The sequence below is a fragment of the Lemur catta genome, chromosome 2, assembly GCF_020740605.2.
Source record: "Lemur catta isolate mLemCat1 chromosome 2, mLemCat1.pri, whole genome shotgun sequence".
In the NCBI taxonomy this organism is placed as follows: domain Eukaryota; kingdom Metazoa; phylum Chordata; class Mammalia; order Primates; family Lemuridae; genus Lemur; species Lemur catta.
Window position 1 is genome coordinate 13837288 of NC_059129.1, and position 22505 is coordinate 13859792.

Genomic DNA, 22505 nt, shown 5'->3' on the forward strand with positions numbered 1-22505 from the left:
TGAGTTTTGGAAGGTGTGTAGATGCATGTCTTTCTTTAAATGGGGAAAAGTTTTAGCCATTATTTCTTCAAATAATCTCCCAGACCCTTTGCTCTCCTCTCTTTCTGAGACTCCAGTTATACATATGCTGGTTACCTTTGATGGAGTCCCACAGGTCTCTTAGGCTTTGATAACTTTTCTTACCACTCTTCAGTTTGCATAATACCAATTGTGTTGTCTTCAACTTCTGCCTGCGCAGTTGGGCAGGTGAACCCCTCTAGTGAATTTTTCATTTCAGTTATTCTTCTGCTCTGTAATTTGTTCATTTTTATAATTTATGTCACTTCATTGGTAGTCTCTAGTTCATGAGATGTGTTTCTCCAGCTTTCCTGTAGTTCTTTATTTAAAGTATTTGAGCATATTTAAGGCAGTTGATTTATAGTCTTTAATAAGTCCAATCTCTGGGCTTCCTCAGAGATGGTTTCTTTCTTCTTGTGACTGAGCCATACTCTTAATTGGTATGCTTCCTAATTTTTTGTTGAAAACTATAATATTTTGAATATTATGGTAACTCTGGAAATCAGAATCGCATTTTTTGAACTCCTGATACTCTTTTTTTGTATTTCTAAGTTTATTTTTTATTTGTAATATATTTATTTGTTTATTTTTTTTAATTCCAGCATATTACGGGGGTACAAATGTTTAGGTTATGTATATTGCTCTTGCCCCACCCAAGTCAGAGCTTCAAGCGTGTCCATCACCCAGATGGTGAGCACCACACCCATTAGGTGTGCATATACCCATCCCCTCCTCCTACCTCCCATCTAACAGACACCCAGTGAATGTTGTTACTATATGTGCACTTAAATGTTGATCAGTTAATACCAATTGGATGGTGAGTACATGTGGTGCTTATTTTTCCATTCTTGGGATATTTCACTTAATAGAATGGGTTCCAGCTCTATCCAGGATAGTACAAGAGGTGCTAGATCACCATTGTTTTTTGTGGCTAAGTAGAACTCCATGGTATACATATACCACATTTTATTAATCCACTCATGTATTGATGGGCACTTGGGTTGTTTCTACATCTTTGCAATTGTGTGAACTCCTGATACTCTAAACCACATCTGGCTCTTTGACACCAACTTTGTCTTTCTCCATTTACTTAGACATCCTTCTTTTCCCTCAGTATCATGACAGAAATTGAATCTCATATAATGTCCAGAAACACAATATAGTTATCTTCTAATTATTCCAGGAGTAGTATTTACATTTATAATTTCTGAAGCTGAGTGATAATAAGTAAAAATATAATTTTTATTAAGGTCTGTAATATAGTAACTGCATATATAATGATAAATTATAGAAAAATTATTTTCTCAAATATTTCAGCATTTTATTTATTGAAAAAATATGTTTTGAGCACTTACTCTGTTCTAAGTATTAGGTGTTGGAGGAAATAATGGTGAATAAAACGGACAAGTTCATGTTTCTCATAGAGCTTATTTGAGTATACTCTTATGATATAAAACAAAGATATTTGTATTTTAAGTTTTTTAAGACTGCTGAAATTGACCTTATAATTTTTTTATTTATAGGCAATTTTGCTGTTGCTTTTGGAGGTATGCTTTTTTTTGCCATCTACTTTCCAGCTACTGGCCTCCCTTTCTACTATGAACAGATGACATTCACCCAGAAGCTGACTGCCTGTCTCAGCTCAAATTTTGCAATGGCACTGGGAGTTAAATATCTACTCGACTTGGAAGGACAGCGTGAGTATCTACTTCATAATTTTTTCTATGTTCTAGTAGATATATCTGTGCTATCTTATTGGATATTCAGTTTTAATATCGATTAATATTGCTAAAGCATCCTTCAAAAAATTATACTACTTTATATGACCACCTATAGTACATGAATGCTTCCATCTTCTCTCCAGAAACTTACTGCAAGTCTGTGAGAGCCTCTTCTTTCTACTTTTGGAGTTGCCACCTGCTGTCTAGTGATAGGGGAGGAAGTGACACAGTCTGCTTTTAAGAACTCCCTTTTTCCTTCAGCATGGTATCTATGCAAAAATTCTTCTAATCTTCTGTCCTACGGAAAGCATCCCTCTCTACTTTTCAAAGATTATGTTTCTCCAAAATTATATCTTCAAATGAACACTTAGCATGAGGACAAGTGGAGAAAGAGGAGCCATCATCTTTACCCATAGGTCGTCTTATTTTTCTTAAAGCTTATTTTCCCGACTTTTTGGTACATTTTATTTTCATTTCATTCATTTCTAATCATTTGCTTGTTTGAGGTATAAAGGAAAGCACTTTACATGAGCACTTTACTTACTCAAATGTTCTCTGGGACAACCTAAAGTCTAAGGGTGTAAGAAAGTAGCTGACTCCTGTAGGAATCTCTAGATGATGTCAACATATTCTCTTCACTATTTAATTATTATGTAAATAAATAACTCTGCTTTAGTCACAGTTGGCACCTAATGAAATGTCTTTTGCTATGTCTCAGAAATTGGACTTAGTTGGAGTAACATGTTCTCATCAACTAAACTGGATGACTTTTTTTTTGGCTATCTACTGGGAGTGTTTTTATTTGATGCCTTCTTATATTGCCTCGTGGCCTGCTACATAGAAGCTGTCTTTCCAGGAGAGTATGGCGTGCCCAAGCCATGGAACTTTTTCTTACTGGTGAGTTCTAATGCCTATGTTATTGATAAGAGGTCACAGTCATTATGAACCTGGTTTGTAATATCTACAAAAGCTGTTATGCATTAATTTTGTACTGTCTACAACTGATCGAGTGAAAGAACCATTCTTATTTACACTCCAGCCATACCAGTTCACTGGCTTTTTCCTAATTCTCTCTCTCTCTTTGTGTATATGTGTGTGTGTGTGTGTATAAGAAATAGTAGATAATGGCCTGAAACTTTACAAATCGTGAGTAACCCATCACTTTGCAAGAAAGTTTTTCATAAATGATTGTACTCTATCATAAAGACATTCATATATGATGGGTCTTTGGATGCTCACAAGGAGAGGTTTAGTTATGTCTGGGCACACACCACCTGCTTTATCTCCTTAGAGTCAGAACCTTAGAAAAGGGGGGGCAGTGTTTATATATTGCCCTCTCTTCTCAATATTTTCCATTTTTATATTTGGCTTATGTATTGCTCAGAAAACATCTGATAGAGAGTGATACAATGCTGAATTGCTATGAGTGATTTCCTTTAGTGGCTCTTGGACAGATACGATTTTAATAGAATATTCTGCTTTTATGTCCTGGGTATTCCAGTTATAGCCAACTAGCTCCAGAATTTCATGCCAAGAAATTATGCAATCCATTTCAATACAGAAGCTAACAGGCTGAAGTCTTTTTTTAATGCTTTATTTTTCAATGGCATTGGTGGTGATTACATTTTTATTCCCTTCTTAGCGCTCTTACTGGTTTGGGGAACCATTAGAGAAAAGTACTGAAACAGAACAATTTTATGAGACACCCCAAAGCAAGTATTTTGAAGCTGAACCTACTGATTTGGAAATAGGTGTCCAGATCCAACATTTGCACAAGGTACTGTTTACAGATCTCTCATTCTTGGTGAGACTGAAGTTTAGTTTATAATTCATTGTAAATGTTTGTTACTAAAAATACCAAGGTAAAGATCAGATGCTATTAAAACAATAATAGCCATCATGTTTGCTTCCTTTGAGAAAAATGAAAATGAAATTTATAAAGTGCATAATAAAAAGTCATATCTTGTAAGTATCACAAGAATGGAAAAACAAGCACCATGTCAGACATGTATGCATGAGAAGCCTCTCTTTGTGGCCTTCCCAAGATTCATTTGTCAGGGTTTAAAAAAAAAAACAAAGGTGACTCCATTTTGATTTGGACAACTTTGGCACTACATTCTAATCTTCTAGTTGAGAAGTGCTTCCTGGGAACCCAAACCTGCAATAGTGCCCTGACAGTAGCTGAGACCAGAATGAAGAGGGATGAGCAAGACAGTTGAAAAACTAGGGACAAAAAATTCAAACAGACAGAAAAATAATTCAAAACCCTGAGATGGGAAGGAGCTTTGTATGTCAAAGAATGAAAATAAAAGTTAAAAGAAGCAAGAACAATGAGTTAGATGAGTTTGGAGATACATCATAATATCAATCACGCAGGGGGCCTTGTAGGCTGTGGTACAGCTTGAATTTTATATTTTAAGTTCTGATGATTATTATAGGCCTTTTATGAAGGAGAGGGGCACGATCTGACTTACATTTTGATTCAAGACTAGTGCCAGGCTGAGTTTGGGCAGGCAGGACCACTCTGGACGTTTTGAGGAGTATGAATGGAAGACAGAAGATGAACTGGAGGCTTTTGTAGTAGCTCAGGTGAGATATGATGGCAGCATGGACTAGGCTTGTGGCACTGAAAACAGAAGTAGAGATTTAAAATATATTTTAGAGTCACAGTTGAAGACTTGCTTATAGGTTGGGTGTGTGATTGAGGAAAAAGGAAGAAACTAATGTGGCTATCAGTTTTGTGGCTTGAGGAAATGGAGGTCAGTGAGAGAATTTATGGATATTGGAGATACCGGAGGGAGGATGCAGGGTTTACTTGATTGGTTTATGGGTTGATTTTTAAATTTAGGTTTGGGAAATTAAGAGCTTTATTCTGGACCTAGAAACTTTACATATTTAAGCAAGTAGAGATTTCAAATAAGCAGTTACAAGCTTGATGCTTAGGTCTAGGGAGAAGAAAGTATAAAGAAAGACACCTGGAGAAAACACCTATAATCGTTTACGGTGAAAAAAAAATAACAATTTTTTTTGTCTGTTACACAAGATATTTATCTTTTTTCACCAGCAGTAGGTTGTATTGGAAGGAAAATATGCTTTAATTCTGAATGACATGGGATTGAATCCCAATTCTTCCATTTAAATGTTGTGTTTCTTAAACTGTTTTCACCTCATTTTTATTAAAAATCTAACCAAAATGTTCTTACTAGCTTGTGTACTGCCCCTGTCTTCTCCAGATAAGCAAATTCTCATGGACCATCTGTCCTTGACAGTATCTGTCTCTCTTAAATTTCAGGCTAGCTGGTTGCTTGCAAACCTTACTTCTCTGATGGGCTCAAGAAAAGTTAAAATTTTGTAGATTATTCAGCTTCTAACTGGTTGCTAGAGCTGGAGTGATGTTCTTTCCAGCTTTTTACATCTTAAGCAGAAGCACTGCTAGTCTACACGTAAGAAATGTAAGATGAATATCCATGTGTAGGTTTTCAGTTGAAAGTTCTCCAGACTAGGACAAAGACATTGACTGAAGACGACTATGGCATTATAAGCTTCAAGATGGTACTTGAAGCAAAGCAGGAATGAATGAGATTTCCCAGGGAATGTTTTAGATTGACTGCAAAATTCTGAAACTCGTGTTATGCCTTCAGATTATTTTTTCCTTTTTACCATTTCATTCCTTTTTTCCTCATGAGGTTGGGATTTTTTTTTTCCTCGTGAGATTGATGATGTATTTTTTCTTCTGTAGATGGTTGATACAAGTGCTTGTTCTTCCAATATGATTGGGATAAAGTTAATATCTGTGGGTTTTATCCCCACAGGTATTCCAAGATCGCAAGACTACCAAAATAGCTGTAAAGGACTTGTCTTTGAATTTATATAAGGGACAGATCACTATTCTTCTAGGACATAACGGGGCAGGAAAATCCACTACTCTATCCATTCTCTCAGGTAGGTTATCCTCACACAGAACTGGCAGATAAAGAATGAAACTTCTATGTATCATCTTGATGCTTACAGTTTGGTGATTTCTGTGATACATAGTTTAATAATCCACTTTATTTTTAAGTTTGCAAATAATTATTATAAAATTTAAAAATTAGTATTCATTTTTGGATGGAGAGAAGAGGACATTACATAATGATAAAAAGGTCAGTCCACGAAGAAGACATAACAATTCTTATTATATATGCAGTCAAAGGATAGCATCAAAATAGTCAAAGCAAAAACTCATAGACTTGAAAAAAAAAGACATATTTGCAATTATATTTGTGTACTTCAACACCACTCTCCCAGTAATTGATATAACCAGTAGACAGAAATCAAGAAGGATTTTAAGAACTTAACAACCCTGTTAACCAACAGGATCCAGTTGACATTTAGTGACTACCCTACCCAACAACAGCAGAATACACATTCTTTTCACCCACCCACGAACATTTGCCAAGATATACCATATCTTGGGCTGTCCCCAGAAGAGAGTAGAGAGAGCCAAGAAATTCAAAGTTTTTCAGGCAGAAAGTAAATTATTCCAGACTGAAACTTAGATTAGCTTAAAAAAAAAAAAAGAGCACTGGAAATGATAAAATTGTTGATAAATATAAGAAACAATTTTTAAATTCTTACATATGAAAATTTCTTTAGATTACCATTGAATTTTTAAGCAAAAATAATAATGACATTCCACTTTTGGCTCATAAGGCCCACACCCCAGTGAAACAAGAAAAACTGTCAAAATCAACAAAAAAAACTAACCATATTAAATGTAAGTGGATTAAACAATTCATTACAAAAATTAAAGATTGTCAGATGGATAAGATCCAACTCTGTGCTGTCTACAGGAGACACACCATAGATTCAAAAATACAAATAGGGTGAAAGTAAATGGATGGAAGAAGACATATCATGAAAAAAGCAACTGCAAGAAAGCTGGAGTGTCTATACAAATACCAGCTAAAATAAACTTTAAAACAAAAAGTCTTATTAGAGATAAAGAAGGATATTTTATAATAATAAAAGAACCAATTCATCAGTAACTTATAACTATTATGAACATATGCACCTAACAACAGAGCTTTAAAATATGTGAAGCAAAAACTGGCAGAATTTAAGGGAAAAATAGACAAACTCAGAAACAATACTTGGAAATTTCAGTACCCCACTTTCAATAAGGGATAGAAAAAAATAAGCAGAACATCAACAAGTAAATAGAAGACTTCAACACCGCTACACACTAAATAGACTTAACAGGACTATTTATACATTTATAAAACACTTCACCCAATAACAACAAAATATATAGTCAACTACGCACAGAATATTCTCCAGGATAGACCATACAGTAGGCCATAAAACAAGCCTCAATTAATTTAAAATATTTAAATCACATAAAATATAGTATCCAACTGATCACAATGGAGTAAAATTATAAATTAATAAAAAAGAAATTTTAGAAATTCACAAATTTGTGGAAATTGAACAACAAACCCTTAAATAACAATTAATAAAGAAGAAATCACAAAGGAAATTAGGAAATACTTTGAGTTGAATGAAAATGAAGACACAACATATCAAAACATATAAAATGCAGCTTAAGCAATGCTCAGAGTTAAATGCCTACATTAAGAAAAGAAGAAAGTTCTCAAACTATATAACCTCCCACTTTAAGACACTTAAAAAACTATAAACCCAAAGCAATTAGAAGGAAACAGTAAACATTAGAATGGAAATTAATGAAATAGAGAATATTAAAAACGTTAAACAAAATTAATTAAACCTAAAATTGGTTATTTGAATGATTAATAAAATTGGCAGAACTTTAGCTAGAATGACCAAAAGGGAAAAAGAGAAGGTTCAAATTAGTAACATCATGAAGAAAAGGTCCATGACAACAGTGAGAAGTCACAGGGGTTAACAGCCAAATAGTCTCATTTTAAGTCAATTGAAATTAGAATAATTTATTAAAAATAAGCACTCTAAAATATATATGAAAACGAATGGGACTGCTGGACAATGGGTAATTTGGGACATATGGTCACTCTCATTGTAATGGACATCTCTGAACACATTTATCCTCTTAGTTGTGTGTTTGCAAAATAGGATTAATTGGTTATCAGGTTTAAAGGGATATTTTCCCCATTAAACTTAACCAATTAGCACAGCTATGGATAGATGTTTTGTAAGTATTTTAAAATTATTCTAGGTTGCTCTGTATCTCCTCCAAGTAGAATTTAAATTCTTCAAGCATAAGAGTTTTATTACCTGTATATTCAGGTTTTAAAAGGTTCTCCCACAGTCTAAGGTCATGCAAAGCTTATAACATGATTCATAGATTTCAAATGGCTGATGGCAATGCTGGAATGTTCTAATATAACACTCTCTTGTGTTTTTGTTACCCAAGCCATTTGCGCTCATTCATACTCATGGAAAATTAGAAAATACAGTTAAACAGAAAAATACAGAATAATTTATTTCTGATTTCATTCCTCGAAAATAACCCATATTTTCTAGAATTTTTTCCTGTGTGAGATACTGTTAATGCTAATGAGTAATCCATATGTAGATTTCAAACTTGAAGTGCTAATGAGCAGTTTGTTGTCACATTCTCTCACAGGTTCTGTTATGTCTTCTGCTTGATTCTAGGTCTCTATCCTCCTACCAGTGGAAAGGCCTATGTTGTTGGAAAGGACATCTCAAAGCAGATGGTGCAGATTAGGAAATTTCTGGGCATATGTCCCCAGCAGGACCTGTTGTTTAGTTACTTGACAGTAGCAGAACACCTGCATTTCTATTCTGTGGTAAGCCAAAGACACTTTCCTTGTATCCACTTTATTCATGTACTTCAAGTAGATTGCTAACTATCGATATCCTTATTCTTATAAAGTTCAAAATTTGATTTTCATGAATTCTTCTTTAAACATAAAGAGAAGCAAAGGGAATACACTACTATGTGGATGATATAAGAAAAGAGCTGCTGTACACCAATGTGTGGCTATTCACAATAGCCAAAAGGTGGGAGCAACCCAATTACAAGTCCTTTGTTATTCTTACAAGAAATATTTTTTCATTTTGATGCAGGTGTTTCCTACCTTTTTTCCCCACCCCCATTTTCCCCCAAAATGGAAGAATAAAGAGGAAAATTTGACAATCAAGGAAAAAAAACGCTGCTGTAAAATATTTCTAAGAATAAAGTCAGAAGCACCATGTAAACTCTGTCTCTTCTTTCTAGGTAAAAGGAGTACATGAAAAGACAAGAGCTAAGGAAACTGACAACATGCTGTCTGCTTTTAACCTGCTGGAAAAGCGTAATGTGATGTCAAAGGCACTGAGTGGGGGAATGAAGCGCAAACTCTCCATCATTATATCACTTCTAGGGGACTCCAAGGTAAGATAGACAGATAGATGATAGATAGATAGACAGACAGACAGATTCCCCTGCACACTGCAACTGGTCGAAAATAATCAGCTGACACAAATTTGTGAGCTGATCCAGATCTAACATTCTAAAAGGAACCTCCTAAACGAAAATCTGATTCACATTATCAACCTCGTTGATATAACGTGGCCACAGGTTTGGAATCATTTCAGCATTCCTAATTTAGTTTTTCCTAAACTTACTATTTTAGCTTAGCTGAACAAGTGAAAACTGGTAAGACACTAGTGGCACCAGTACATAGTGTATATAACAATGGTCATGGAGTTCTTCTGGTCTTCAGGTAGTGATACTTGACGAGCCAACATCCGGCATGGACGCAGCCTCAAGGAGGGTCACCTGGGATCTCCTTCAGAAGTATAAAAAGGATCGTGCCATCTTACTGACCACCCACCACATGGATGAAGCTGATATCTTGGGTGACCGCATAGCCATCATGGTCAAGGGATCCCTCAAGTGCTGTGGCTCTTCAATTTTCCTGAAAAAAATATATGGTCTGTCTCCATTGCTTGTTCTTAGGATATTGATTCCTTAATAATATTCTTCTAACATAAGTTTTATTTTTTTCTTCTATCTACCAAAAAATTCAACGATTTCCTCTGTTCTGTTAATTAGGGTTCAACTGTGAACCCTTTGAAATAATGGTCATATTTTCTTCAAATTCAAAATTATTTCTCACTTAAGTGTTTAATATATTATCCAGAATTCATGTTCATTTTTTCCATATGGCTTCTACTTAAATTATAATTTGTTTGAATACATTTGTGGGTCTAAAAAAATTAGAGACAGAGAGAGAGGTAGGTAGATGATGGATGATGAATAGATAGGCAACTTGATGAATTAATGGATTATAGGGGAAGTACAGGGAACTGTATATCTCTGCTTCTTGTTTCTTTTTGCCAAACCAGTGTCAAATTGCTTTTATGTGAGCAGAGTAATTTATTACAATCTAAAGAATTTTTCTAAACATTGAAGATATCAAATATCTCCTAATAGCTTCCTTACATTTTTTAGGTCATTTTTTAGAACTACCTATGCATCAGTCTTCTTTGACCCCCTAAATAAAATTTTAACACCTCAATATTTCTTATTTCTTTTCATGATTTTTCCTTAAACACTAACTTAATAAAATATATAACTTATTTTTACCTTGTCCATGATCCATCTCTCCAGAAGAAATGCTCTTATCAAGGAAGAATTTTTTTAAATTGAAGTATAACATACACAGTGAAATAGATAGATCTTAAATGTTCAACTCAATGAGTTTTTACAATTTTATGTACTTATTTGACTGCAAGAAAAACAAGACACTAAACAGTTCCATGACTTTAGAAAGTTTCTTTGAACCTCTTTCCATCAGTTCCTCTCTCCTAGAGGAAATTCCTTTCTGATTCTATTCCCATATATTAGTTTGCCTGTTTTTCAGTGTCATATAAATGAATGATACACTATATTTTTTTCTTTGTGATTTCTTTACTTTGTCACAATGTATTTGCAATTTACCTATATTGTTGCATGTATCAATAGTACATACATTCTAATCTTCATGAATTTTTATGTTGTTTTAGGTCATTTCTGGTTTTCAAATATCATAAACAAATGTGCCATAAACATAAAAAAATCTCTTGAGTAAAAATTTATCTTGGATAAAAATACTTAATAGTGGAGTATTTTGGTATTTAGTATTGGAGTATTTGGTTAAAGATTGTGTTTGTGTTCTAGTAAAAGATCCTCCTAAGTGCTTGTAATATTTTATATCAATCAATATATTTGAGATTTTCACTTGCTCCATATTCAGTGACTTGACTTTGAGTTTGCTGATTCTTTCTACTGTTTGATGTAGTCGACTCTTAAACCCATCTAGTAAATTTTTCAGTTCAGTTATTATATTTTTAGTTCCATGGTTTCTGTTTGGTGCTTTTAAAACTTTTCTGTCTCTTTGTTGAAATTCTCACTTTATTCATTTATTATTCTCTTGACCTCAGGGAGCATCTTTATGAGTTATTTTAAATTCTCTGTCAGGTAAATTATATCTCTCCATTTTATTAGGCTCAGTTATGATGATTTATATTGTTCCTTTATTTGGAAGATATTTCCCTGTTTTTTCATTTTCCTTGATTCACAATGTTTGTATGTATTCATTAAACAAAATAGCCATCTCTTTCTTTCTTCATAGACTGGCCTTGTACTAGAGGAAACCCTCCCCAATCATCCTGGACTGAGATTCTGGGAGCCTCTAAACTTTCATGCTAGCCCAACCCATTTTCTTTGTTTTCAGTAGCTCCAAAGCATCTAGAGTATGTAGGGTCCTATCAACACTCTGAGACAGGTGAGATTGAAGCCAGTTCTTCAAGCAGTGCCAGATAAATTGGGCTACAGAACGCATTGTGTACCTCTTTCCCTCTCTCCCTCTCCAGGTATAAGCTTGGAACTAGGGTTTTCCATACACTCACTCTGCTGAGTTGGTGCAAGTCACTATGACAAATGACAGCCTAAACTGCCATCTCTGCTCTTATTGGCTTCAGATGGCTGTATCTTATGTCTTGTTAGTGATCTAAGATAGGATAGACATAACCCAGTCTTCTTATAACCCCCATAAAAGTTGGGGTGTTTGATATACTGTGTACCTCTTTACCTCCCAAGAGAGAAGCTAGGGACTGTAGTTCAACAAGCTCTATGGTGAGCTGGGGTCGGGGTGGGGAAGGAGTTGCTAAGATGACTGCCAGCCCAGATCACTGCCTCTGTTCTCACTGGCCCCAGGTGGGTAAAGTATGTCCTGTCTTCACAGCACTCCAATTCTCTGCTTAGTTCCTAGAAAATTGGGGCACTGGATGAATGGTGCACTTCTTTCTCTCTCCAGGGAGAAGCTGGAAGCTGTGGATTTTGTCCTGATTGTACGATGATACGCTGGGGTAGAGATTATGGCAAGACAGTATCTTGAGTTTTTCAACCATTCTTGGCATCAGCCTAGCTCACAGCAACCTCAAACTCCTGGGTTCAAGCAATCAATCCTTCTGCCTCAGCCTCCCAAGTAGCTGGGACTACAGGCATGTGCCACCATGCCCGGCTAATTTTTTTCTGTATATATTTTTAGCTGTCCAGATCATTTCTTTCTATTTTTAGTAGAGACAGGGGTCTCGCTCTTGCTCAGGCTGGTGTCGAACTCCTGACCTTGAGTGATCCTGCCGCCACAGCCTCTGAATTGTTGTTAAATTTGTGTTTGTAGGGGGGCAGGAGGGTCCAGGGCTTCCTATTTCTCCGTCTTGCTAATATCACCCAGCCAATTTTTTTTTTTCAGCACGTTGAATATATCAACCCATTGCCTTCTGGCCATGAAGATTTCTAATGAGAAATTAACTGGTAATCTTATTTCAGATCCCTGGTGTGTGACGTGTTGCTTCTTTCTTGCTTCTTTCAAGATACTCTCTTTTTCTTTGCCTTTTGACAGTTTGATTAATAATGTGCCTTGGTGTGAGTCTCTTTGATTTTATCCTACATGGAGTTCAATGAGCTTTGGGAGTTTTTAGATTCATGTTTTTTTATCAAATTTGGAGAGTTTTAAGCTGGTATTTCTTCAAATATTCTTCCTGCCATTTTCTCACTCTCTTCGCCGTCTGAAGTCCCACTATATGTATGTTCATCTTCTTGTTGTCCCTTAGGTCCTTTAGATGCTGATCACTTTTCTTCATGATTTTTTTTCTGTTCCTCAGCATATATAATTTCAATTGTCCCATCCTCAGGTTCACTGTTACTTTCCTCTACTTGATCATCTCTGCTTTTGAACACCTCTAGTGTATTTTTTTATTTCAGTTTTTGTACTTTTTAGCTCCATGCCTTTTTGGTTCCTTTTTATACTTTCTGTCTCTTTATTGATAACCTCATTTAGTTCACACATTGTTTTTCTGCTTTTTCCATGTCTTCCTTTAGATCTTTACGAATCATTCAGATGAGATGGTGGTTTTAAAGTCTTTGTCTGTGTGTGACCCCACAGTGGGAAAAGTCCCCTGCCTCTGTTTCCCACAACTTTCTTGTTCCCAACACTGCTTTGTATCAGGCTCAAATATAATTAGCTTCCTGTTCTGAGCAGGGTTATATCTTCATTTCTTTGCATGTTTTGTAATTTTTGTCTTATGACAGATGTTGTGAATAAAATGCTATTTCAGTGTTTTCCACAAAGTCCTGGAGTGCCCAGAGGGATTTTTCTCTGCTACCCTATACCACCCCAACCTTCATGAAGGCCAGTGAAATGTACCTAGTGAAAACACAAAGTGCTTTAGGAGGATTTCTCAGATCTCTGAAGGATGCAGGGAGTTAGCTACACTCCCCACGAAGAGGTTTTTTCTTCCGATCAGGTGTCTCAGGCAGGGGTCATCGCAAAGGATGAAAAAATAGTAGGAAACAGAAATAATAGTAATAATACACAAAGCCAAAGATACAGTTTATAAAGTAAAGGTTTATGAAAATAGATAAAAGGAGGGTATCCGGATGGATATATTTCTTCCCGCCAAAAATATATCAAAGACTGAAACTCCACACAGGTATTACATAGGGTAGATACAAGCTCCCATTGCCCATTTACATACTAACAGGCAGTTTGCTTTAGGGTCAAAGTCTTCTAAAAGGCTACTACAGATCCTTTAACTAACTCTAACTAGGGGAACAATGAGTTATAAAATCTTCTTGGGGCAAACTTCTTAGTTTTCTCATAAGGTTATTACTTTAGCAAAAAACAGAGACATCTTGGCTCCGGTGATTGTGTTCTTGGGGACAGAGATGATCTCAGAAGTCAACATGAGCTGTGCTTTGTGTTAATTACTTTAATGGCAGGGTTCCTTCTGGGCCCAGCTTGGGCATTAGCATATCTCTCTGATCAGCTCTCATCTCCGGGGGTCTTTGTCAGCTCCGGCAACCCATGGCTCTAGGAAGAGGCCTGTCTTGTCTTTCAAAACAGGTGAGAACCATAGGCCCAGTTTACAGCTGTCTCTTTGAAGTGCAGCTATTACTGACCAAGGAGACGCCCTCCTGAGACGAGGCAGCTTTTGAACCAACACATTTCTTTTTTCTTTAAGGCAAAGCCTTATTTGACTTCTGAAATCAAATCTTGTCTCCAGAAATACAAGGGGCATTTCTATAACTCAGTATTCTTAGGCTCAACAGAAGGATAGAATTTTTATCTGACTTATTTACTGCCTGGAATATAATAGGCACCCAATAAATATCTTTTTAATGAATATTAATCTCATTGTCTCAGATTTCAATGTCAATAGGATGAGAAGGCAGATAACAGACGCTTTCAGTACTATCTTCACTCTATCTTGTTATATAATCCAGATCATTATCAGTCCCTAAAAAAAATAATGAAATTTTGAAAGAAATATTTATTAGGTTCTCAGATGATTTGTGACACACCCTATCTTCTTCTTACTCACCAAGCCATGGAAAGTCTAGGATGGTCTCACAAGAGTATGGGAAGTGCGAAATTGTTTTATTTGTTTCTCTAAATGGATTTTCTCAGGTGTGGGATACCATATAGTCCTGGTGAAGGCACCTGGTTGTGATGTTGACGGAATCTCAAGATTGATTCATTATTATACACCAACAGCCACTTTGGAGAACAATGTTGGAACTGAATTATCATTTATTCTACCGAAAGAGTATATATACAGGTATGGATATATATATATAGAGAGAGTGCTAAATGGATGATTTTTAGATAGCCAGAAGTCACTGTTACTTTTCCTAGTTTCTTCAGGCTTAGCAGGTAGAGTTTATTTAATAAGGTAAAAATCCTCCGCTAAAGAGAGAGATGCTACCTAATGGCTGCAGTTTGCTGGTGTTAATTGGTGATAACTGATGGTATGTTGTTGGAAAAGTAAAAATTACTCCTGGTGAGTGGGGTGAAGGGAAATATTAAGATAATGAGAGAAAAAAATGAGATGGCTTAGATGGTGGCTCTTGGAGTCAGGATGACAAGAACCCAGAGGAAACAGGCAGTTTGAATGTGCTAGTTAGCCAAATTATTCCTCAAAGAGTGTCACAAAGAATAATAACTCTTCCTGGGATAACCATCCTAGAAACAGAAGGTGGAAACAAAGCATACTCGTCGGTGACATATATAAGTAAGTACTTGCTTTGGTATTCCCAGGTTGAAGCCAGTTGTCATATTCATAAAGAATATGAAGGATGTTAATTTCTCCTTTTCCAGGAATGTGTCATAAAGAAAAAAGAGAAGGAAAAGGCACTGCACCATTTGAATTTTGTTTATTCATTAAATCAGAAAGTTGTTGAGAAGAGGCAGCATGATCAGACAGACGAGTAGAACCAAGACCCTAGTCATAAACTGGAGCGAGAGAATGAAATATAAAAAAATAATTGGAAAGAAAATTCTAGATATGTATCCTTTGAGTTACAAGGTAGTTGATTCATTCAGCCAAGGCGGGAGGCAGGTTTTATGTTGGTGCCATAGCCCTGGCTGATAGTTATGACCCCTCTGGAGCTACAGAATCTATTTGAAGGAGATACACAGATAAAGCCCTTGCATAAACTTATCATGCTATCTGCCTGTTCTGATTCATACGAACACAAATGACGTTTTCAGACAAGATCAGGAACACCATGTTAAGATTATTTCTAAAACAAGGAATGGAAAGATTTGGAAGCAGATGATGTTTTATCATATCTTCTTACTAATCATTTGGACTGAAGAGAGAAATAGGAAGAAGCACTAGGAGGTGAACAACTAATTGTAGATTTCTGGGCCATAAATCCAGATATGAAATAATAGACTCATTACAGCATAAAATGAAAATCATGAATTTGCAGAAGAATATGTTTGCTCAGAATGAAGTTTTCTCTAACAGAGTTTTAAATTAAGAAAAGTGGGAAGAAGAAAAATTATAAGGAAAAGAAATACCTCTAAATCTAGTTATTTCAGAGTATAACATGAAAAGAATGAAATTATGGTTAAATTTTATTTTTCCTTTCCAGCTAAAATTTTGATGGCTAACAGTAATTGAGCTTCTGCCAGACACTGTTATAGTATGTATTTATTTGCATGAATAAATAATATTGAAGAGAAAAAGAGATGATTTTTAATCACATGTTACCTGTATTCCAATTCATTGTATCTCACAAGGAAAGTAATTTTGAAATTTTAAAACAGTGTTGTAATTTGTTGTGTTATAAAACCATGCTGAGACTCGTTAGAATGAAACTTAAGTTTAGAATATGGCAGTGGAATGATATCCAGCACTTCAAAGGAACATATATGTAAGAGTATAATCTATCAGAATAGTGCTACATATCAGGGAATCTTCATATGCTTAAAATTCTCGAACTAGGAGGCAGAAAGGTACAGGAAAACCAGTGAGTGACAGTAGAAGGAGAAAGAAACAAGTTAAATAATATTGGAATTTGTGAAACTTCTACAAGCTAAAAGGAGGTATTCCTGATACAGAGTTTAAGCAATATTACTCAGTAAAGGGAATAATTCGAGTATAGACTTGTAAGACATGTCTTATTTGCCCCAAAGCAAGTCTTCTGACATGTTCCTGACTTTTCTTGCCAACATTTACACTTGCTATAAAGATAGAAAGAGAAAGAAGCTGTTACTCTAAATCTAATTCTGATAGGCAAGAATATGTTGGTTGAAGGGGGGAAAAAGCATGTCAGATACCTTTGGGGGATTTACCATATCGTGGTAGACTTCATGGCATCAAAGACGGAAGGAACTTGGTAGATCCAGACACATACCAAAATTTGAAGGCATCTAGAGAAGCAAGATTGCATAGTTAAAAGGTTACTCAAGAATGTTTAGAAGCTTCAAAAATGAAAACCTGACCACAAGATCCCAAATATAAAGAAAAATAGGATAATACCTAAAATCCAGTAAATAAGAGAGCTGATACATAATATCATTAGAAAGTTTAGCACCCCCAAATGGGTTATTCAAAGGAAGTCTTAAAAGTGGTAACATCATTGTTCTTTTTTGAGTTTGGAGTGTTGTGCAAGGTTGAGCAAGGTTGGCTCCTGAGCTAGAAAAGTTGGAAAGATATATGAGGGTTATAAAAATGTATGTGGTAGAGCAAAGACAGAGCTAGTATTTGAGATTAGGACCAGCAGGTTCATCAGAAATAAACAGAAAGAAAATTAAATGTGAACACAATAGATCCAGATGAAATCTTATTGGATGAGTTCTGCTTTGGCGACGCCTCTTTTGAAGTGTCCTGATTTCTTCTTACACTTGTATTAAAGGTATGGAATTTTGAAGTTTGGATATAGCAATAATAAAAAGAAAAATCTAAAATTAGTATCTTGACCAAGAATGTCAAGGAAAAGAAGCTTCAGTGTTGTCATCCAGGAAGCAAAATTCCTCAGCTCTTGTTTGGATTCAATCTTTTTGATCAAAGAGAATTGCCTTTTACTTTAAAAGACATGAACAAACAAAAAGATTTTCAGGGTGATTATCATAGATGCAAATAAGTTCAAGCCTCCAAGCTAGGATGAAATACATTTGAGCCTCTCACATCACTATAAAGTGATCGTAAAGGAATAAATGTTAAACGGAAATAACATTGTGACAAATGAGAACATAAAACGTGTGCTTATTTTGCCTTTTTAAAAATGATATGATGATTTGTAAGATTAGAAAGATTAAATAGTAACATTAACTCAATTGTAAATCAAATGAAAAGATTAAATCAAATAGTAATTAGTGACATGGGCTGAGATCAAACATAGCCCGTTTATCTCCACAACCTGTATTTTTCCATCTATATCGTAATGTTAGAAAACTTGAGAAATGCCAATCTCATTTTAATTTTAAACATCACAAATTGGCACCAGTGATCCCAAAGTTGATTATGGGGGGAAAAAAACACTAGAACAAGAACTTAGAAGAGAAATCACTGAATCAGGCAGAATCACCCCTCAGTCTTAGACAGAATTTCCCCTTAAAGTTCTATATAATTAGAAGTCCTGGACAAATTAGTGTATTTTCATAAGGGTGGGAGAAAACGAATGAACTGTACAAAAGATACCACATTTTGGAAGAATAGGATCACAGAAAGCATAAATGTCAACCCTGAAAATAAGTGTACTGCAGAAATAGAAAACTTTTGAAACTCTCTGCTTTAAAATCTCAATCAAGTTAAAGAGGACACTGAATCTAGACCAAGCAGTTTTGAAGAGGAAAAATGAGATAAAATTTTTGATTGGCTATTAAAAAACTGAGGAAATAGTCATGGCAGAAAATAACAGAATTAATTAAAGAGAAGACTATGTCAAAAATTCTTCCCAGAAATGTGAGCAAAATTGCAAAGAATGAGAAGAGAACATTACTTTACCACTACACACCCACCAGAATGGGTAAATGTAAAAAGGGCAGACTGTAGCATGTGAAGGTGGAAATTGGATCTCATTGCTGATAGAAGTGTAAAATGGTAAAACTGCTTTGTGAAATATTTGGTCATTTTCACTAAACCAAATATGTTCTTATCCTATGACCCAATAATTTTACTCCCAGTGTATACCTAGAAGACACAAGTTCATCAGAAGACACGTAAAAGAATGTTTATATTCACAGCCACTTTATTCATAATAGCTCCAAACACAAAACCAACCAAAACATCCATTAGTAGGAATATGGATGAATATTACTCAGCAATAAAAAAGAATGAATTCTGGTGGGATATTCAACAACAGGAAGAAATCTCACAGACATTGTGGTGGGCAAAAAAGTAAAGACTATAAGATGCCATTTATATGAAGTTCAAGAAAAGGCAAAACCGATCTTTAGTTGTAGAATCCTAAAATAACTGTTACTGTCCATTGTGTGTGTGTGTGTGTGTGTGTGTGTGTGTGTGCGCGCGCGCGGCGCGCGCGCGCGTGCACGCACAGTTGAGGTTATTGACCAGGAAGGGGCATGCTGAAATCCCCTTGTGGATGTTGGAAATATTCTCATCTGGATGTTATCCAGGTAGGTACATATGTAAAAATTCATTTGTAATTAGTGTACTTTATATATGATGTACCTTAGAAAATAAGTAAAATTAAAAATCTGATGACCAGCCTGAGCAAGAGTGAAACCAACTCCATCTCTATTAAAAAAAAAAACAAAAGTAGAGAAATTAGCTGGATGTGGTGGCACGCACCTGTAGTCCCAGCTACTCGGGAGGCTGAGGTAGGAGGATTGCTTGAGCCCAGGAGTTTGAGGTTGCAGTGAGCTATGATGATGCCACTATACTTTACCCAGGTGATAGAGCAAGACCAAAAAAAAAAAAAAAAAAACTAATGATCTAAGAATATATGTAATGGATAGAAGGAAATACATCAAATGTTAACAGGGATACACTTGGAATAGTCAGATATTTTTTCTTTTCCTTTTTATATTCCCCCAAAGATAATATATATTACCTGTATAATTGTATTTATTAAATATGTATTATGTATAACATAAAATGAAACCTATATAATTAGAAAACAGGTCTACTGCAGGTATATAAACTTATATAATTAAAAAAACAGGTATACTCTGGTCAGATTCATAATATGACTTCATAATAAGGTTGGCTCATAAAATATATTTTATTATTTATTTATTATTACTTGGTTTTGTTTACTGATTACTTCATTACTAAGGAACCTAGAGTTGGCTAATCTATATATGGTTGCATGATGACAAAATTAAAGAGCTTATTTATTTCTGGAGTATATGAAGTAGAAAGTGAAAGTCTCACATAATCACTCTATAGAAATAATCTCTGAGAAGAGTTTGTGTATTTTTCAGGAACATTACATGCATATATTGACATGTGTACAATAGTAATAACAGTTTTGCAAAAACGGGATCCTACCATACCAATGTACTGAATCTTGCTTTATTCACTTAGCATTTCTTGGTCAACTTTCTGTGTTAGAACCTATAGGATTTCTTCATTTATAAAATGATTGTGGAGAAATCTATACTACATTTTAATTAGATCTTATTCTATCAAATATTCATACCATTATTCATTGATCTGTTGATGGATATTTGGTTTATCACTACTTTGTGCCATGTTAACGCATTTTAAAGCAGTACAAAGTTTAATTCTAATTTTGTCATATACTGTGTAAAGCTAAAAGAAACAAAAATGAGTAATTATGACAAAATATCAGTGTGTTAACATTGGTTATCTATGGGGGATAGCATTGTGATAACTTTTATTTTCTTTGTATATTTATTTTCTGAATTGTGTATAATGCAAACATATTAATTTCATGAGTAAAGTAAAAGAAAAAAAAGATGTGGATAAACCCTAGTTGAAAAGCCATGCTTTGGGAATGAACAAACGTAGGAGGAAATGAACATAAAACCTGTCAAAGGCTGTCAGGTAGGGGGATTACACCTGTTCTACATAACCTCAAAGTGTAAGATTAGAGCTACTGTGCAGTACTAGAGAGAATTTAAGCTTGTCTATGGAGGAAATTTTGGTAAATTTTCCGAAAGAGGCAATTTTTAGTTCCCTTAATGCTGAGAGTGTGCGAAGAGAGGTTCAATCGCACTTCATTGGGAATGTGATAGAGATGATTTTGAGAACTGGAGGCTTCTGACAAAAACAATCTTTTGAACACCGTAAGGTATTCCCCTGAAAACTGTTCTTTAAAAGTCTTGATGTCTCCACATTACGTATGGCTCTACTTCTATAGAGTTCTCTGGATATTTAAGCACATGGTTCTCTCTAAAATTTCAAGTTTTACTGCACTTACTCTATTTTCTATTTTTAAGTGTCTTTTTTTCCTATTGAGTATCATTTTCTTTTTTTTATTTACTGAGTAATAAGAACCATAGCATATATGTGTGTGATAAGATAACTCATGTCAACTAGCTGAAGTTATTAATACATAGAGTCTATTGATAATTGTATTAGAAGAGCAATAATATGTGTATCCAGGAACTGAGTGGATTCACCCATATTCTTTTTCTTTTACTTATGAAATTAATATGTGTGCCTTGTACAAAATTCAGAAAATAAATTGCTATAGAAATTTGCTTGCTTCTTTCTCTCTGTTTGTCCCACCTGTCTGATTTACTAGGAGGCATAAAGTTACAATAAGCATCGCAGTGAAGAATGATGTACATTTTCCCCCCTGCTGAGGGGAAATCAATTTAGAATAAAAAGATATAAATATGAAAATCATCTAGTGTGGTGATAACTTTTTCTCTTCCTCTTCTACTTTTAGATTTGAAGCTCTGTTTACTGATCTGGAAGAAAGACAAGAAGAGTTGGGCATTGTTAGCTTTGGTGCCTCTGTCACTACCATGGAAGAAGTTTTCCTTAAGTAGGTAACAATATATAGGGAAAAGAAAAACCTTGGAGGGGAGGGACCATGCCTTAGTTCCTTTTGTAAACTCACCAAACTTTCAGATTTTACACAATAGAAATTTAAGGGCAATCAGGGATGTTTGGGAGCCATTGTTCTATTAATACCGTAGTTAACTGTGTTGCCTCCAAATAATGTTCCTGCCAGGCAATGAGCAAACCAAGGAGCCTTCTGAGTTGGTGATTGCAACTCATATTCTCCAAACATATATATCAGGATAAAGTTGAAATAAAATGCTTTGTACATTTTTTTTTAATATAGGGTTGGCCAGTTGGAAGATTCAATCACAGATACAGGATCTATGCAGCCTCCCGTCCAGATGAGCAAAGTCTCCATCGGGAACCAGAATACAAATATGTCAAGAAATGCTGAGAAAGTAGACTCTCCCACCCAAAATGAAAGCCCTCCTATTAGTTTTAATGCTGGGGTGAGCACCTTTACTAAAAAACATGGTGTATACTTGGTTGGAGTGCAAAAGGCACATTTCGTCAACCAGATGTGAAACAGTCTGTACCACAATCTAATTAAATTTCTAATGCAGACGTGGCGGGTTCTAGATAAAGATATAAGCTGTTTACTTTCACCATTGTTATTCCTTAGTTCTTTTTTTTTCTGTCTCAGAATATATATTTTTTCCAAATTAGTAACCCCAAACTTTGTTGGTTTATTGAAGCCAGAGTAAAGGTAATGGTGAACCTGATTTTTAGTAATAAAATGTGCACAATACTTTAAGTATTTTAAGTTTTTGCAGTAGAAATTGCTACTGCATAAGGGATCATTCCCTATTCAGTGTGATTTTCTGCAATCTGAAATCTCTTTGAGTTGCCAAACATTTCTTCTCTTCTCCTTCTGATTATGTATTTCTTCTGTAAAAAAGAAATTTTCTTTGCTGTCAGGAGTCTGAGGAAAATGATCCTTTTGAGATTTTGTGTGTCATATCT

The 22505-nt window shown here is 35.1% G+C and overlaps 1 protein-coding gene across 3 annotated transcripts in view; it reads left to right on the plus strand.

The window, feature by feature from the left end:
- Positions 1-1625: 1625 nt before the first annotated feature.
- Positions 1626-22505, plus strand: part of LOC123632464 (phospholipid-transporting ATPase ABCA3-like) — a 65705-nt gene continuing 44825 nt past the window's right edge. For 2 of the 3 annotated variants that reach the window (XM_045542755.1, XM_045542758.1), the window contains exons 1-10: positions 1626-1754; positions 2497-2675; positions 3421-3555; positions 5591-5720; positions 8412-8566; positions 8998-9153; positions 9485-9695; positions 14717-14867; positions 21424-21522; positions 21826-21991. In XM_045542755.1, coding sequence (XP_045398711.1) covers positions 1664-1754; positions 2497-2675; positions 3421-3555; positions 5591-5720; positions 8412-8566; positions 8998-9153; positions 9485-9695; positions 14717-14867; positions 21424-21522; positions 21826-21991 — 1473 coding nt within the window. In that variant the 5' untranslated portion in view covers positions 1626-1663. The remainder of the gene's footprint in view (positions 1755-2496; positions 2676-3420; positions 3556-5590; positions 5721-8411; positions 8567-8997; positions 9154-9484; positions 9696-14716; positions 14868-21423; positions 21523-21825; positions 21992-22505) is intronic. The other variant, XM_045542757.1, reaches the window with a different exon arrangement.